Source organism: Filicampus tigris, chromosome 10, assembly GCF_054856515.1.
Source record: "Filicampus tigris isolate MCC_2025a chromosome 10, RoL_Ftig_1.0, whole genome shotgun sequence".
In the NCBI taxonomy this organism is placed as follows: Eukaryota; Metazoa; Chordata; class Actinopteri; order Syngnathiformes; family Syngnathidae; genus Filicampus; species Filicampus tigris.
In genome coordinates, this window is record NC_141226.1 from 2,047,917 (window position 1) to 2,067,500 (window position 19,584).

At 39.9% G+C, this 19,584-nt stretch overlaps 1 protein-coding gene across 6 annotated transcripts in view; it reads right to left on the bottom strand.

Annotated features, from left to right (window-relative positions):
• The window catches only part of LOC147140374 (phospholipid phosphatase-related protein type 4-like), a 192,933-nt gene that overhangs the window by 42,417 nt on the left and 130,932 nt on the right, over positions 1–19,584 (bottom strand). For all 6 annotated transcript variants that reach the window (XM_086042677.1, XM_086042679.1, XM_086042676.1 and 3 more), the window contains one exon: positions 13,944–14,169. In XM_086042677.1, coding sequence (XP_085898803.1) covers positions 13,944–14,169 — 226 coding nt within the window. The remainder of the gene's footprint in view (positions 1–13,943; positions 14,170–19,584) is intronic.

Below are 19,584 nucleotides of genomic sequence, written 5' to 3' on the forward strand. Positions count from 1 at the left end.
GAAGGACTGTCCAACCTTGGGTTAGCCATTGTGGGTGGGCAGCACAGCTGGTTCAATTTGTGTTGTCAGGCGTTCATGGAGAGCAGTTAGCTTCTTTAGCCAGTAGGCATGAATCATGTTGGGCCAGCTCTTCATCTTCGACACTCTTGCTTGGATATCTGCCACTTTCTTGTTCTGGGATGTTGCTGTGCTCTGTTTGTAAATCTGCCAGCCATTGGGCATTGGTATTGTGTGACGGTTCCTTGTCTCAGATACTCTTACAGTATTGCTCTGTCTCAGCCTTGAGTGGGTCTGTTTCGGTCTTGCTACCTTGCCACTGAGAGTAGACCTTGGCTTGGTTGTTGGAGAACATTGTGTTTATTCTCCTGGCCTCTACCTCTCTCGTGTACCTCTTAAGGAAAGTAGCCTAGGCTGTGGGTCTTTGCTTGGCAGTCTCAAGTGCCTCATTTGTGGCTAGCAACTGATACTGCTGCATAGATCAGCTGATGTGTTGACATCACTCAATAGTGATTCTTATGGCAATTCTTTAGCCTTGGCAAGCAGGAGGTAGTTGAGTTCCCCCAGGACATCATGATCTTCTCTTTCAGGTCAATCACTCTTGTGTTAAGCTGTTCTGCTTGTGGGAAGAGGAAACCACTCTCGATGTTTGGAGGAGATGGTGGAACCACCCCCCAAATTACCTTGTGTCCTGGCGTGTAGCATCTTTGTACTGCAGCACATTGTACCTCATCCATCTCCAGCTGTGACAGCAACTTACTATTGCTGATGTTTGAACACCGAGCCCATAGTTGTTTCTAACTCAATATGGAGGCGGGGTTCTGAAGAATCCATGCCTCCCACATTCTCTGTATGTATCCTGTCTCACTGGGGTTACTATTGTAGTAGCACTCCATCAGTACCTTGTTTTCCGCCCTGCTCCATGAATGCCTCACTCTTGTTCCAGTAGCCCATTTCTCACCATTCTGTCCCAGTTCCTCAACAGCTGGCGTGGACCTTATTGACCAGGGTGATGTCCGAGCCGGTATGACTCTATCATTATTTTTGTCACTCATTCGAGGTATCGGCACTTAGCATGAACTATTCGCCCTGACCATGATTGGAACCCCACTCCCCTGTGTCCATAAATATTTGTTTCATGAATCTTTCAACTGTTTTTTTCGTTTGATTTTCTCAATGAATATTTTCGACAAATATATTGAAGGATATGGATGACTTTATAATAGCCAATATGTTAGGTAGATGTTATTCAAGTGATTATTGTATTGCATATGGATAATCATGGTTTTATGTGAATCAGTATATTATATTGATTCATTCATTATATATGATACATGGATCAGATATTAATTGTGTTACACATTTTTGGTACTGGCATTACACATTTATGGTGATCATACACAATCAGCTAAATATCTTTACACATACGCAGTCATATAACATAATCAATAGCTAAGGAAGAAAGAAAACTCTCTCTTGTGTAACTTACATACACGCACACGCACACACTGACAGGCATTCATACACAATTGTTATGCACACTTTTATCTGTACACGCATATACACACAGGCTTGTGGAGTGGAATGTGGCCTCGAGTTGTTTCACACGGCTGAGTCCTTGGGACTCTGGAGCCTCCAATCAGGGGAGAACTCGAGGCACCAAGATGATGGGAGAGTTGGAGTGATAAGCCACGGAGGGAGAAGATTCGAGTCTACCGTCATTTTTTGATTAGATTTCTCTGTTAGGGCAATATGATATATATGTGAGGGTTGCATTTTAGCAACCCCCACCCAGAGAGAAAAAAAGAGAAAAAATAAATAAATAAATAAAAAGTAAAAATAAATAAATTTAAAAAAAAGGAAAAAGTCAGCATTTAAAGACAATGTAAGAAAACATCAGGCACTTGATGCAGTTATCACATTGATGTGGATTAAATATGGTTGCCAGACCTTCAAGAAAATGGCATACTGTTTCCTGAAACAATATGTAATTTTTTCCAGAGGAACACAGCTGTTCATTTCAGAAAACCACCTATCAATAACTGGAGGGGAGTCAGATTTCCATGTTATGGCAATGCACTTTTTGGCAATATAAAAGGCAATTTTAAGAAATTTAAGTTGTGCATTGTTCAAAGAATGACATACAGAAGTGAAATTCCCCAATAAACAAATTTCAGGGTCTTGTGGAACAATAATGCTAGTGATCCCAGTAAAAGTGGAACAAATATCATGCCAGAAGGGCCTCACCTTGTTACAATGCCATATACAATGTAAAAAAGAGCAACCTCAATACCACATCTAAAATACAAGTCTGATAAAGTAGATTTAAAAGAATGTCATTTCTCTGGAGTGAGATACAACTGGTGTAGGAAGTTATAGTTCGTCAGTCTATAGCGGGCATTGATAATGGTAGAAAGACTGTTCCGACACAAATCCGCCCATAACTGTAACAATTGTAACACCGAGATCCGACTCCCATTTCCGTCTGGATTTATGTAGACCTCACTTTGGGCTTCCATCCATCAACAGACGATACATTCTGGAAATAAACTTGAGCTTGTTCCCCTCATAAAGAAATTCTTCCACTTTATTCATGGTAGGCAAAATCAAGCCAGGACCCAAATTAGTCCTCAAGAATGTTCGCATCTGGAGATAACAGAAGAAGGTCTGAGTGGACAAGCCATACTTCTTCCTCAAATGTTCGAATGACATTAACAGTCCCTCATTAAAACAGTCCTCCAAGTGCTGAACTCCCTTCTGGTGCCACATACCCAAAATCTTATTGTCGAGATTCATAGGTATGAGTTTGTTTTGCTTTAGTGGAGTTCTAGGTGACAAGCCCCACCGTCAGTCCAAGACATTTGTGAACCTCATACCAAACACTGATTAAATGTCTCAGTACTGGGTTATCCGTCATATTGTTTACAGATTTTACATTGTGTTTATAAACAAAGTCACGATAAATCCTTTCCTTTAGAGCAGGGGTGTCAAAGTCAAATGGACGGAGGGCCGGACTGATAGAATGTTCATTGAAATTTTTTTAAATGTCCAGATTGGATCGTGTCCTTCGTGCCTGCTGATGATGTCACGCTTTATATTTCTGTAATATATTTCTTTGCGTCTGTTTGTCACCCCCTGGCTGTTGTGTTTTGCACCCTAAACCCCTTTATATTGGGATCCTGTCTAATTGTTTCAGCTAAGGGTTCAATTGCCAGGACAAAGAGTGCGGGAGACAAAGGGCATCCTTGTCGACATGACCTGTTTAAAGGGAACGCGGAAGAAATCCTTCCATTGGTGCTTATTTTTGCCTGGGGTTTATGATAGAGAGTTCTAACCCAACCGATAAAAGATGGGCCAAATCCAAATTTCTCCAGTACTTTAAATAAGGCCACTCTAGTCTATCGAAGGCTTTTTCTGCGTCTAAAGCTAAGGTTATGCTTGGCTCCATTTCCGACTTAGCCGAATGAATAATATTAAAAAGCCTAGATAGGTTATTGGCTGAAGAGAGTTGTGGAATGAAACCACTCTGGTCTGGATTTATCAGATCTGGCAAATGTTGACGGAGTCTGTTGGCTAAAACTTTATATATCAATTTATAATCTGTATTTAATAAGGAAATGGGACGATACGAGGAACATTTCAACGGATCTTTATCTTTTTTGTAAATCGCAGTAATTATAGCTGTAGAAAACGAGTCAGGAAGTGACTGAGTGACAGAGGCTAACTTGACAACATCCATAAGAAGTGGGAGGAGTAAGTCTTTAAACGTCCTGTAAAATTCTGGGGGAAATCCATCTTCTCCCGGCGATCTGTCCGCCTGCAATGAACCCAAGGCTTCCTCCAGTTCTTTTAAAGTGAAGGATGAATCAAGATTATGCTGTTCCTCTTGGCTAAATTTGGGCAGTTCAATTGCGGATAAAAAAAAGTGTTGATGGAATTCGGAGTTACCGGTGGCTCTGATGTGTATAAATGCGTATAAAATTGTTTAAATGCATCGTTGATTTCTATCGGATTAGTAGATACACATCCAGTTTCAGTTTGAAACGAATTAATCAATCTAGAGCTTTCTTCTTTCCTCAACTGCCAAGACAAGACTTTATGTGCCTTTTCACCCAGTTCGTAATATTTTTGTTTAGTCCTTAAAATGTAGGCATGCATTAAAAAGTATGCAATATGTTGTACTGAATCTTTTTGCTCACCAATATTTGGTGTACTTTTTTGGACCTGGATTGTTGAAACTCTTTTTCCAACTTCAAAATGTCTGCCTACAATTCTTCTACTTCCATCATATACTTCTTAATATTTTTAGTGTAAGAAATTATGTGCCCCTTAAAAAGGCCTTAAGTGTATCCCACAGTATGAAACTATTGGGAGCTGAAGCACAATTTGTTTCACAAAACAGCTCAATCTGGTCTCTCATGAATTTGCAAAAATCTGGTCTTTGAAGAAGGGTAGGATTTAAACACCATCTATATCTATTTGCTGGTTTCTCCGGCATGTATATAGAAAGGATTAGAGGTGAGTGGTCTGACAATGTTCTAGCTAAATACTCGGAATCTATTGCCCTGTGAGTTAATAGTGTTGACAGTAAAAAATTGTCGATGCGACTAAAGGAGTTATGGCGACCAGAATAAAAAGAGTAGTCCCTTGTCTGTGGATGCATATGTCTCCAAATGTCAGTTAAATTCAAGTCCTTCATGAATTGTATAGTAGTGGTTGCATTTTTAGATTTGGAAATCGACACAGCTGATCTATCTAAGAGCGGGTCAAGGCAGAAATTAAAGTCACCCCCCCACCAAAATGTTCTGCCGTCCACCTGACACTTTGAGAAACAAATCTTAAATAAACATCTCATCATCATAATTAGGAGTGTAGAAATTGAGGAGGGTCCAGGTTTCTGAATATATTTGACAATTTACTAAGACATATCTTCCTGATGCATCAACTATAGTTTCGCCAATTGTTATGGGTATGTTCTTATTAATTAAAAGAGCCACTCCCCTAGCTTTAGAGGTAAATGATGACGAAATGACATGACCCACCCAATCCCTCTTCAACTTTTTGTGTTCCAGTGCTGTCAAGTGGGTTTCTTGAATAAAAGCAATATCTGTTTTCAGCTTCTTAAAATAAGTTAGAACCCTTTTCCGTTTAACAGGTCCATTTAGCCCATTTACATTAAAACTGACAAATTTAACCACATTACACATCAAAGTTAGCTAATTTCACACAGATATTGTAGGCAGATGTCACCCATAACCAAGTAATGTGAAGCAAAATGGTGATGAAGAAAGAAAGAAAAAAAAATTAATAATAATAATAATAATAATACAATAAAATAAACCAGATCCTGCCTTGTGCCAACCAAAACACGGCACAGGACAAACTGTGATCATTCTAAAGGGAGCTACTAAGCAAAAACCAACCCCACAAGTTCCCTCTCCGCGACACTATAACAATAATATTGTGCTACTGCGGGTAAAGACAAAGCAAGGAAAATATTATATATATCGTCAACAGATCAGCTGATCGAACACAGCGATAACTCTGAGTGGCCCCTCATTGTTCAATTGTGTTATGTATGTACACGCGTGCACACACCAAGTCCACATGTTCTCAGGCGATCATAGAGTGGGCCAAACATTGCAAAAATGCAAATAATCACACAGCTATACTGAACAGGTAACAGTCTCGCCTCGAAACAGTCATGGCTTGAGTGAATAGTATAAATTGTTTACTCCCCTTCCCGTTCAGTAGACTTTCTTAGGGCCTCGCCGCCTGCGGCGGCAAAGATCCAGCTAAGATCCTCGGCGTTCCGTCATCTCGTGAATAAACGTAGAGCCTGGCCGGGTAGCGCAAAACGTGTTTTGTTCCTCCGTCGCGCAAAGCTTGCAACACATCCTTGAATGCGCGCCGTTGAGCCATCACCTCGTTGGTATAATCCGGGAACAAGAGCACCTTGGCTCCTTTGTATTCCAGTGACTTTTGTCTTCCAATGCGAAGAATTAACTCCTTCTCTTGGAAGTGATGAATACGTGCCACAATGGAGTGGGGTTTAGCGCCGGCGGCCGGCTTCGGTTGAAGAGAACGATCAACTTTAATTGGATGTGGAAAGCAGTCCTCGCCAAGCAGTTTTGGGATCAGCTTGGATACAAATTCTGTGGGCCTGCCTTCCTCCTCCCCCTCTTGTATTCCCACGATCTTTATATTATGCCTCCGGGAACGAGCCTCCAGGTCGAGCACCTTGTTGCGTAGTCAGGTATTGCTTTCCATGAGCTGCCTTGAGTTGCCTTTAGCCTTGAGCGCTAGCATACGCACCTCAAGCTCGTTAGATGCTAGCTCCTGGCTAGCCACTCGGGCCTGAAGTTCAGCCTGCAAAGCTGCAAGTGTTTGAAACTTAGCCTCAAAGGTATCGAAACGTTCATTAATGCAGCGCAGGACTGACTCGGACATCTCTTTGCACAGAGCCTTGCACACTTCAAAATTTATGTCCGGAAGCACACCCGATGTGGTCGGGGAATCATCGTCAGCAGGATCCCGGACATCAATTGCGCTAGCCTTAGCTCCGGTTGCTTGGCTATCAGTGGTTTTAGCCTTATTCAAGACGCTGGACTTCGGCATATCTATTTTTCAGTCAAGTAGTATTCTTACAAATATATCAGGGCGCACATGTAAATGCAGTATAAGCTGTAAAGATGATTTTTATAAATCGCGGAGATGAGCACTAAGCAAACACGTCTACATCAGTCTTATGCACAACAGCGCCCCCCACACCGGGGCTGTCTTGAATGTGCGCATCATCGCGGAGCAGCATGTGCTTACAGCCGAGTGTGGCCACATTGGAACGCACCATTTTGGCTGTTACATTCCAAATCGGACGGCGTGTTGTAGGTCGAAAACTGGGGCCATTCCTCATCCAAATGTGCACGTCTACTCATTCCCACTTCAGTCTCTGTAAATATCCTGACTGGTGTTTAGTGCCTTGCCGTCCTAACCGTGATCAGCAAAGAAGCAGTGTTTTTTTGTTGTTGTTCTTTTTTTAGCAAAGAAGCAGTGTGCGCTTGTCCCAGCATAAATCTATGTAGCTCTGCTCACTTCCACATTTCCTCATTCTCATATAAATCAGCCACGGAGAGGTTAATCCTTTTGATATGTTGAAGTGGGCATTAGTAGGGAGGTCCACATTTGGTGCCAATTGATCAGCGTCTTTGGACGTTATAAGCAATGAAAGTACAATGATTTCCAATGGAGGGTTTGTAATCGGTCCCTCTAGTGACTCCGACCAAACAAGGATAGAACGGTAAGGGGCGCGGCCATTTTCCTCATTATCAAGAGGCATTATTCATGGAATCATTTATTTCCTAATTTCTCCCAAATTTATTGATAAAATAGAAAATAACAACTACTTTCATTTTCCCGATCAAAAATGATATAAAATGAACTTGTTAGTGAAAACATGGCTATTGCGGCCCAACCATCCCTTTAAGGAAAGCAGCCCAGCTTGACTTTTGTCAGATTGTCGGACTGAAAGAAACAGACGGTAAATCAAATCAACTTGTGTGAGTCTTTATTTATATTTGGATGCCTTCTTCAAAGATAAAACGAACACGCATTGAGTTGTTTTTGTGAATTGATAATTGGGCTTGCGCTATAGTGACCCGAACAACTCCAACAATATGAATATCAAACCTATGAGCTTGAATTATCCATAAGAGACATTTTATTTTGCAGAATCTCAAGAAAATACAATACAATAATGAAGCTTATAGCATGCTACTTAATACCCATGGGCAAGCCAAGTGTGCAAATAAAAAGAAAAACTCGATGTGGGCATGAAACATATTTAATTTCATTTATATACTTAGCCAATTCTGACTGTGATGCAGTCCGTATCATTGTGGTACCACTTGGATGAGGTTCGGACTCGGAGCTGGCAACCCCACCTCTCTCTATAGGCCGCATGAGCATGCGTGCACAAGCACACTAAGCATTGGTAGGACGTCTCAACGGGTAGGAAGGAATTTCAGAACACCGGTAGGTCGACGCAGAGTCAAAGACCAAGCACTCTAACAATTCTACCCCATGTAAATGGAGGTGTTTAGACATATTAGAAGTGCAACCTCCTTTGCACGAGATGATCTTTTTATTAATTTATTTATTTTTTCATGAAGTGCAGCCATACTTGTGTCGAACAGCCATAATTATCACACCCCGTGAGCATTATCCTGTCGTCTTCATTGCTGTCTGTGTGTTGTTGGTGTGGTGTGATCTGTTTAGATACACTTTAATAGTTTAGCCCGGACACCTCTTTGCATTTGGTATGGTCCATTGGCCCTAACATGTTGAATGGGCGGGCGCTGCGAAACAGTTCTGTGAAAACCTACGTAAAGTAAAGCCTACAGTATTGGACCTCGTCGAAGCAGAATTCTTGTCATAATATGACAGTATGCACTTGCTGCGCGCCAGCGCGGCGCACACACATTTCCTACTGGTTGTGCTTCGCTGTGTTTGTCGATTGCACACACTATTGGTACTTTCTTTGTTTTGGTCTACTTCCTCCGAGCGACGGATTAGGAATCGAAATCTGGCACCCATATTTTAAAACTTTCTGGGAGAACCGAAGTGCAAGTCCCGGTTCCCAGTGCCCAACAATAGTGGTGATTGTGAAAGTTTAGATGGAATCCCGTTTAAAAGTAGAGGCGGACTGGCCCATTGACTGGCCCAGTGCTATTTTTTTCCCCCCCAGAAAAAAAGGCGAATGACAGAAGGATAACCATGCTGCTGACGGATGACAAATGACGGGTGCTCAATTTGTAGTAAAATGCCCAGCTCTGATTTTCAAGTCCCTCCAGAGATTCTCAATCGGGTTTAGGTCAGGGCTCTGGTTGGGCCAGTCAAGAACGGTCACAGAGTTGTTCTGAAGCCACTCCTTTGTTATTTTAGCTGTGTGCTTCGGGTCCTGTTGAAAGGTGAATATTCGGCCCAGTCCGAGGTCCTGAGCACTCTAGAAGAGGTTTTACTCCAGGATATCTCTGTACTTGGCCCTATTCATTTTTCCTTCAATTGCAACCAGTCATGCTGTCCCTGCAGCTGAAAAACACACCCACATGATGATGGGATTGTTCTGGGCAGGTGATGAGCAGTGCCTGGTTTTCTCAACACATACCGCTTAGAATTCAAACCAAAAACTTCAATCTTGGTCTCATCAGACCAGAGAATCTTATTTCTCATAGTCTGGGAGTCCTTCATTTGTTTTTTGGCAAAAAAGTATAAATCAAAAAATCCATGCAGGCTTTCATGTGTCATGCATTGAGGAGAGGCTTCCGTCGGGCCACTCTGCCATAAAACCCCGACTGGTGGAGGGATGCAGTGATGTTGTCTTTGTGGAAATTTCTCCCATCGCCCTACTGCATATCTGGAGCGCAGACACAGTGATCTTTGGGTTTTTCTTTACCTCTTTCACCAAGGCTTCACCCACGATTGCTCAGTTTGGATGGACGGCCAGGTCTAGGAAGAGTTGTGGTCGTCCCAAATTTCTTCCAATGAGGATTATGGAGGACACTGTGCTCTTAGGAACCTTGAGTGCTGCAGAAATTATTTTTTAACCTTTGACAGATCTGTGCCTTGCCACAATTCCATCTATGATCTCCTTGGGCAGTTGCTTCGACCTCATGATTCTTATTTGCTTTGACATCCACTGAGAGCTGTAAGGTCTTATATAAACAGATGTGTGCCTTACCTAATCAAGTCTAATCAGTTCATTTAAACACAGCTGGACTCCAATAAAGGAGCAGAACCATCTCAAGGAGTATCAGAAGAAATGGACAGCATGTGAGTTAAATATAAAGTTCGCTGCAAAGGGTCTGAATACTTATGACCATATGATATTTCATTATGGATTTGATGGATTTGCACCTCTGTTACTCTGTTGCGAACCTCCTGAAATGGTTCCCACCCTTCTAGATACTTGTTATACAACAAATTTAAATTTAAAATGCAAAATGAAGAATAAATACCATGACGCAGGCTGTGAGTGGAAGCTTCAACCGCAGCAGCGGATGATTACTACGGAACGTTCGCGAATAACTACATTAAAATTTAAATTTTTATCATCAAATTGACTTACCTTCACTAGAATGCTGTGGTGCATTTTATCCAAAGGTACAATTATGCACTTTTAAATACTTGTTGTTGTCGTTATTGTGCAAAGCGAAAGTGGCACTGCTGCTGCTGTTGCTGCTTCTTCTTCGTTGCTTCCTTCTTATCCGTTGCCTCTTTATACTTATTTTAAAAAGGGTGAAATCAACAAGGTCCTTTGGATGAAATGCAACGCGGGTTTCTAGTTAAGGTCCGCTGTTTTAAGACAGAATTAACAAACACTAACGCTTTATTTGCCGATGTTTTGCCATCCTTGCCGGGAGGCTTAGCGCGCTCCACTCACAACTTCTGAACACAGCTGTTTACTGTGTACTATCCTCTTATCTGGCTTGACTCTGGCTAAATGAACGGCACATTTGAATGATGTTATGAGTTTCCGAACATAGTTATTTGTTTCGTCGTCATTGTCGTGCTTGCCGGTTGGCTGAGCGCGCTCTGCTCACAGCTGCCGAACGGCACATTTGAATAACGTTATGAGTTTCTGACCATTAAATTGTTCAAAAGTGCTGTTCGTTTGTTAGCGTGGACGAGACTATAGAGAGGCTGTGATAATGTGCAGCCAACCAGCTTACGGGATAAATCCACTTGTGCTCTCGTTGGTCGATCACGCACCTTTTATGAGTGCCCACGGGTATGTACAAAGCCTCCGAGTCAACTCATCTCTTTGAAACAATGCGTATTTCTGCAATATGGTTATATTTTTCATTTTTATTTTTGATGAATTGATGAAAAAAATATTCATTTAAAGTTTTACCTTCAAGTAATTTCCTCTGCATGCAAATAAGTATTTAGTTTTTAATTTGTTTAAAAGATTTACAATTGCCACAACGCTGAATGACTTTCAATACATTTGGAATAATAGCCAAGGCAATGGTCAGGGAGCTTTATTTATATAGCACGTATATACAAGCACAATATTTAAAAATGAAAGAACTGAACACATTCAAAAATAAAGTACAGTAATAAAAGATAGCTGATAAAATAGAATAGAAAGTACAGTGCAAAAAAAATTTTTTTTTTAATTATTTTGAAAAATGCTTTTAAAGAGCTCAATCAAATGCATGAGAATACAACAATAATGTTTAACCTGGACCTGAAAGCATTAATAATTAGGGCTGACTTAATACTCAAATACACAAATTCCTTAATAAACCCTTTTCTTAGTGCTATGATGTTCATCTTGTCTTCTTTAAAAAAAAAAAAAGGTTTAAAGTTTCTTTTTTTCCGACAAATGTTTTCTTCAAGTAAAGAGAAAAAAATTCTTACCTTGCTGACAGTTTCGGCTGTCACTTCAACCGTCATCACAGTTGCCACCGCTTCCTTATGTTGTGTGACGTGTCTGAAAAAAAGAAACTTTGAACCTAAACCCTTTTATTGTTCAGTGAACTTTTTCGTCCCAAATGGCTTAACATTGTACTTCAAATAATAAAGGAAACTTGTTCAGGACCCAAGCGTTCCATCAATGACATTAATGTCTTTGGGTGGGTGCCAAGGATCCTCTCTCCCATTGACACAGGTTGCCATGGTTGGATGCTCCACTTTGTCAGCCTCATATTCCCTGCATACTGCCTCATTTTCCTGCAAATGCACAAAAAATCAATAATGTAATTAATACTTGGAAAGTTAGAAGAACGAACAGTTGAGTACAGACCGTGGAGAAAAAACTTAAAGTCTCTGTACTTTTACTGGAGACATGACAGACAAAAGAGTAGGTTTATAGTAGGGCTGTTCGATTTTGCCTAACAAGAAAATCCAGATTATTTTCTCTCAAACCCGATTTTACGATAACGATTTCGATTTCTTTGTAAAATACAAATAATGAAAAATGAAGTGTTTTCAATGTATTTTATTTAAACTTAATTTTTCTTTCTTTGAACTCAAAATGCCAGTCAATTTAATTTAATAGACACAGGACAATCCCTTGGGATTAACAGCATTTTATGTACACAATAGACTTCCTATTTGTTCTTAATTAAACCAATAATGAAAGCAGAAAGTGCATATACCATCTGAAACGAAATCATCAACATGAGAGAAGGTAGACAGTCAAGTCTGTAAACCAAACAGTCTGTCAGCAAGTCATTTTGCCAACCAGCTAGTCAGTCAATCAAGTGAGTCAGTCAGTCAGTCGGTCAGGTGAGGTAGGTAGGCAGCCAGGCTCAAGATAGCTTCACCTTTATCTCTGGTCTTACTTAAACATAAATCAATGATTAGTGCAAAACTGTCACTCAATAATGCAATGCACTGTCAAGCTTGAGTACGGATGCATAGTCTGGCTGGACCAGAGGTCCGTTGTAGAGGAGAAAAAAAGGGACGCCTTACAGACGTTGAGTTACTTGCTCACGAGTTGTATTGTAAATGTGGGGCACATAGCTCACTATAGATCTATTTTTGCCCTATTTATTAACTAAATGCTCACTTGTCTGAGCAAACGTAGCAGAATAGCTGGTAGCCATGGATGTTGTTGTTGTTTCGGACTGCGCGCTCGTGGGAGGAAGCGGGAATGCAGAGGAAACTATGGTGGCTTAGATACACAAAAAATAAAAAGCGAACGTACAGATTTGAACGTTATTAAAATTGTTTTATCCAGAAAATTCGGTTACAGTTCAAAATCGCTTAATCGAGCAGCGCTAGCTTATAGTGTTCATGCTGCTTAGATTAATGGTGATGGTCAAACAAACAAACCAAAAACTTTACATACCACTTTTTTGTTGTTGTTGTTCTTTGATAAGAATTTGCCCCAGTCAGAAGTCTAAGGAATGTTACTAGCAAAAATGTTGTTTTCTGAAACACGTTGCTTCATACACACGCACACGGTTTCTCGAGGAGTGTTGTTTCTATATCTTTGTTCATTTAAGAATTATTATAAGTGCCTAATTGTATTTTAATGTGTTAAAGACTATTATGAGACATTGTTCACATCTAAAAAGAGCATTAAATAAAACTTTGGTTGTGAACACTGCAGTCTGATCAAATTAGACCCGGGAAGACTAACGAGGTGAACACGGCAGAAAGAAGCCATTAGGCCGCTCTTGCTAACTTAGCTTGGTTTAGTATAAAAACACACAGGACAGGACAGGCGAGTTACAGTATTCACCTACTTTACATGCACACACTCATACAAGTTTCATACATGGCACGGGCTTCTACCACAGGTATTTAACATTTTATGGTGACTTCCTGATTTATCTCGGAGAAGTATATACCTTTAAGCGGTAGCTCCTCACGTCCAGGTACTGTGTAGCTGCTCTCACTGTGATCGGACAACGTTGTCTCCGTACGTCGAATTGAAGGGCTAAAAAGGATGTGCAGTCAAGGCCAATTACATGGTTAAAAACGAAACTGACTTCAAACTAACCGTAAAGTTGTGAAAATGCAAAGTTTATACATTTTTCTTACCAATTTCAACGACCCCCGCGTCCAAATCCGTAGTGGCGGTGGAAATTTGTCGCTGGAAGTTTCAAAGACTGTGTATGCGCAAAATCACACTCAAAATCCTTTGGTGCAAATTAAACATTTACATTTGGTACCCTGTTGTAGATTTACATAAAATTCAAATAAAGAAAATACATATATAAAAATTGGAATGAACAAGCTAATATTTTTAAACGATTTGAATTAAAAGAACATGAACCGAAAAACAGCTATTGCATACTTTTTTCACTTCACTCAAACAGTGATTAATTGAATACATTGATGAAGTAACAGCACATGCACAAACACATGATAGAGCAGCAGGAGTAACTCAGCAGTAAAACAGAAAAAGGGTCAAACCAGGATTAGGTGGTTACCTTGGCAATGTGCTGCTGCTGAAGGTTTTATTACAATTCCTCATAGGACTGGGGGGAATTATCATCTCCAAATTAGCATTGGTGATCTTCACATTGGATTGAGAAGGCTCCCGGTACGAGGAGCTTCGGGTGAGGATTTGTTCTGTCTGCTTGGGGGACAAGGTATGGGACGTGGTCCTGATGTTGACTGGCTCTGGTTGGCTGGCTGAAGACATGTGGTGGCCCACTAGATCACAGAGTGAAGAGACAAAAGTGCTGGAGCTAAGTGTCAACTAGAAAGTGCAGAAATGTTACGGAAAAATGATACAGAACTGCATAAAGAAAGCCACCAATATGACTTTTTACTCCCAGTTAAATTTGGCTTAATGCATTAAATGAAAAAAGAAGCATGACATGGGAGAAATAATCTTTATAGAAGAAACCAACCCAACACATTTTTTTCAAGAATATGTTCCCAGCAGGCCCACTAGTTGAAACACGGCATTCTTGTTAATATTGTGTTTGTGGAATATGAGTTAAGAAGCAAAATCCACCGAATCCATCTCAGGGGCAGCCATTTTGTCACTTCTGTTGACTAAAAATTACATCACAACTGCTCAGGGCTCAGGCAACGACCAATCACGGGTCAGCTTCAGAAAACAGCCCTGAGCAGTTGTGGTGTCATTTTCAGTCGAACAGAAGTGACAAAATGGCCGCCCCCAGAGATGGCTAAAAATGGATGGATTAACTCTTATTCCACAAACGCAATATTTATCAGAATGCCATGTTTCAACTAGTGGTCTTGCATAGAACATATTCTTGAAAAAAATATGTTTGGGTTGACTTCCCCTTTAAAATTTTAAATAACTTTAAAAACTTTAAATAAGAAGTTGAGCCTGTGCAACAACACTGTTAAGAAAAAAATCTAAATTCAAGACAACAAACACACAATTTTAAGTAGGGCAACTTAATAAAATATTTTAAGTGTTGCTGTTGTGAAAGTTGGCTCCCATTTCACAACCAAGAAATAAGAGTTTACAGAACTAATTATCCCTTTTATTGTCCCCTAACTTAAACAACTCCGCAAATTGTTTTGGAGGAAACAACTTGCTTTCTTTGTTGTGTTAACTAAAATTTCTGCTACATATGTCTATAATTTATGTCTTAAAGATGTTCCAACTTAAATTACTGTTTTAGCCCCCCACCACCCACCCCCACAAAAAGTTGTGGTTTTTTTTTTTTTACAGCCAAGTCTCATGTATTGTAAAAAACAAGATGGGATTTGACTAATACATCAGATTTATATAGTACTTTTCTGGACAACCGGACACTCAAAGTGGATGCATTATTCATGCACTCAAACATTCAAATTCTGGTGGTGGTAAACTACATATGTAGCCACAGCTGCCTAGAGGCAGGCTGAAATAAGCATGGCTATTGGTGTGCGCCTACAGCCCCTCCATCCACCACCAAACATTCACACCCAGCCATACACCAGTGTGAGTAGAGCTGGAGGCAAGGTGGGTGAAGTGTCTTGCCCAAGGGCACAACAACACATGACTCAGACAGAGCAGGATTTGAACAGCTGACCTTCCGGTTACTGAATGACCCATTCTACCTCCTGAGCCACGCGCGCCCCACGACTACTGTGGTCTCACTCATTCCCTTAAAAGAAATAGACAGAATTAACTTGCTGCCAATATATATTTAGAAGGCTGGGTAGGTTCTAGAACAAAAAGTTGAATATTAATTCAAATTTTGAACAACTAAAGAAATTCCAGGGCTGTTTCAGAAATTACACTACACTTGTGTACACAAGATAGGAAGACAAATGTGATCTAAAGCCTTAACGCGGACTCTGAAAAGAATGATACGATGTAAAGGCAAAAATGGCATAGAAGAACCAAAAACAATACACCAGCTTACTCTCATATCTGCACCAAAGCGTTATGTCAATTTCACAAAATGTATGTGTTCAGGTGACCTTACATGCTGTATTTTATACTCACCAATAGCCCAGAAATATTGCATGAGATAGCTCACCCCAGAAACAGCTGGACTTTGGCAAGAAAATGAAAATTCTATATAAATATGCACATCATTCTTGATCCTTTGGGTATTTCAGCAAAAGCATGTCACGGCATGTTTCTAAGACACTTGGGAACTGATTTTGAATTGTGAATCCACTTTCACAGTGCAAGTGAGACAACCTTAAACCCGCCTCATAAATTGCAAGGCTAATGGTGAGTACGGCTGTCATTATTTGTGTTTTTGTGCTTAGTTTTGTTTCAAAAAACCTTAAAAAATTTACCATTCATTCCCAACAAGCCACAACAACTCACTACACCTGAATACTCATCCCCAGGTGGCCCTAATTAAGCACCATTCCCTAAGGCACGTTCACACCCTTCAGCTCATTAAATTTACATTCCAATATTGGCGGCTGCATGGCTCAGAGGTAGAGTGGTTGTTTCCTAACCAGGAGGTAGTGTATTCAATCCTGGCCATTCTAACCTTGTTTCAATTTTTTTCCTGACTTCCTTCTTTCATTAACTCACATTTGACATCACATCAAAAATTATTCAACCTTAAAAAAAAAAAACATTAAAAAATTCACCATTCATTCCCAATGGCACATTCAACACTTCATATTTAAACCATTCAGATTTCAAATTCTCAACATTCCGCTAATTCAACTCACATTGGTTAAGCTTTTCAACACACCTGCAATTCCTACTTCCCCAAAATAGAAATTATTCAACCTTAAAAACACCATTAAATTCGCCAGTCAGTCCCACTTGCACATTCAAGAGTTTATTGTTACATTCTGTCAATTAAGTCCCTAATGGTGTAGTGGTACTCACGCCGAGTTGTGAGTGGGCAGTGCTGGCTCAATTCCCACTCAGTCCAAAACTTTTCAAAGTTCATTCCACTTTATTCGACTTAATTCCGTCTCATTCAACTTTATTAAGCATCATTCGATTTTATTCCAGTTTATTTAACTTCATTCAACTTTATTCAACTTTATTAAGCATCATTCAATTTTATTCCAGTTTATTCAACTTCATTCGACTTTATTCAACTTTATTAAGCATCATTCGATTTTATTCCAGTTTATTCAACTTCATTCAACTTTATTCAACTTCATTCCGCATTTCAATCAGCTTCCTTCGCCTTCCCACCCAATTTCTCCAGAAATTGCATTCTGTAGTTGTGTGAAGGCCTTCCACACCATTCAACTTTATTGTGTAAAGGCGAAGGCCTTCTCGCCATTCCACTTCAATATATTCAAAAAATTCACGCCAGCATGGATTCCTTTTTTTTCGCCGTGAAAATCTACGGTTTCCCCCAAATTCCCCATTTTTCACCCCAAAAATCTCATTCATTTCCAATGGCACATTCAACATTTCCCATTTCCACCATTCCAATTCCAAATTCACAACATTCAACTCATTCAACTCGCATTGGTAAAGCTATTCAACACACCCACAAGTCTTATTTCCCCAAAATTCAACCTATTCACCTGTAAAAAAAACACAAAATTACAAAAATTCACGCCAGCATTGATTCCTTTTTTTTCGCCGAGAAAATTTACGGGTTTCCCCAAAATTCCCAGTTTTTCACCCCAAAAATACCATTCGTTCCCTTTGCCATATTCAACAATTCACATTTACATCATTCCAATTTGAAATTCACAACATTCATCTCATTCAACTTATATTGGTCAAGCTTTTCAACACACCCAAAATTCCTATTTCCTACACATTCAACTCATTCACCCTTAAAAAACCCACACAAATTAAACTATTCACCATTCATTTCCATTGGCAAATTCAAGTTTTCACATTTACACCATTCCAATTTCCACAAATTCAAGTCATTCAACTCATTCAGTTTACATTCAACTTTTCAACACCCCCAAATTCCTACTTGCAACACTTTCAACTCATTCACCCTTAAAAAACCCCACAAAAATTCCACTACTAATCATTAATTTCCATTGGAACATTCAACTTTTCACATTTACACCTTCCCAATTTCCACTCACATTCAGCTTTTCAACATCCCCCAATTTCCTACTTCCCACACATTCAACTCATTCACCCTTAAAAAACACAAAAATTCAACTATTCACCATTCATTTCCATTGGGAGATTTAACTTTTCGCACTTTCACACCAATCCAATTTCCACAAATTCAAGTCATTCAACTCATTCAGCTCACATTCAGCTTTTCAACACCCCCAAAATTCTGACTTTCCACACATTCAACTCATTCACACTTAAAAAAAACACAAAAATTCACCATTCATTTCCAGTGGACCAGTGTTATTGCCCCGAGGTCTCCCTCGTGCGGCGGCCATCTGGGACAGGGACATTAGCTAGACAGGGGATACTCACCCCGAGGTCCCCACAGTGCGGCGGCCATCTTGGACAGGTACATTAGCTAGACTGGGGATACTCACCCTGACTTTCCCCAAATGCGGTGGCCATCTTGGGGGAGGACCCAATATCAACAGGAAGTGACCCAAATGACCCGGAAATGGACCGGAAGTGACCCAAATGACCCGAAAATTAACCGGAAGTGGTCCAAATGACCCGGAAATGGTACGGAAGTGACCCAAATGACCGGGAAATGAAACGTAGGTCTTTTCTTCCATTCTTATCTTTTTATGTCCTCCTCATTCCAGGCTATTCTCTATAATTTGAGGTCATTCAACTTCATTCAACTACATTCAGTATCATTTCAACACATTCCACAGTTTTTCATAGAGGTCATTCAACTTAATTCAGTATCATTCAACTTAATTCAGCATCATTCAACTTAATTCAGTATCATTCAACTTCATTCAACTACATGCAACTTCATTCAAATCAACTTCATCCCACTTATTTCTACTTAATTTCAATTCATTCCTTTTCATTCAATTTCATTCAACTTCATTCCTCTTAATTCAGAATCATTGAACTTCATTCAGTATCATTGAACCTAATTCAGTATCATTCAACTTAATTCAGTAACATACAACTTCATTCAACTACATTCAACTTCATTCCAACGCATTCCGCGGTTTTCATTCAGCTTCCTTCGCCTTCACACGCAATTTCTCCAGAAACTGCATTCTCTAGTAATACTATGATATTGCTTCTTTTTTGCCACTCCAAAACTTTGGCGTGTCGCTACTTCCACATACTTCATTTGATTCACTCCGTTCAAACTTTAAACTATTCCAAAAATTCATGCCATGGCTGTTCCTTTTTGTTTTCCCCCCTAACATTTATGGTTCCCCCAAAATTCAACTTTTCAACCCCCAAAAACCTCATTCATTTCCAATGGCACATTCAAACTGTAACTACTTCCACATACTTCATCTGATTCACCCTGTTCAAATTTCAAATTATTCCAAACATTCATGCCATCAAAACTTGCATTTTTTTTGCCCCTAACATTTACAGTCAGTTCCCCCAAAATTCAACTTTTTTCACCCCCAAAAACCCCATTCATTTCCAATGGGCACATTCAACACTTTCCCATTTGCTGCTTTGGTTCCATTCCCGCTCATTCCACAATATTTCATAGAGGTCATTCAACTTAATTCTACTTCATTCAACTTCATTGAGCTCAATCAACTCACATTTCACATCACCCACAATTTCTACTT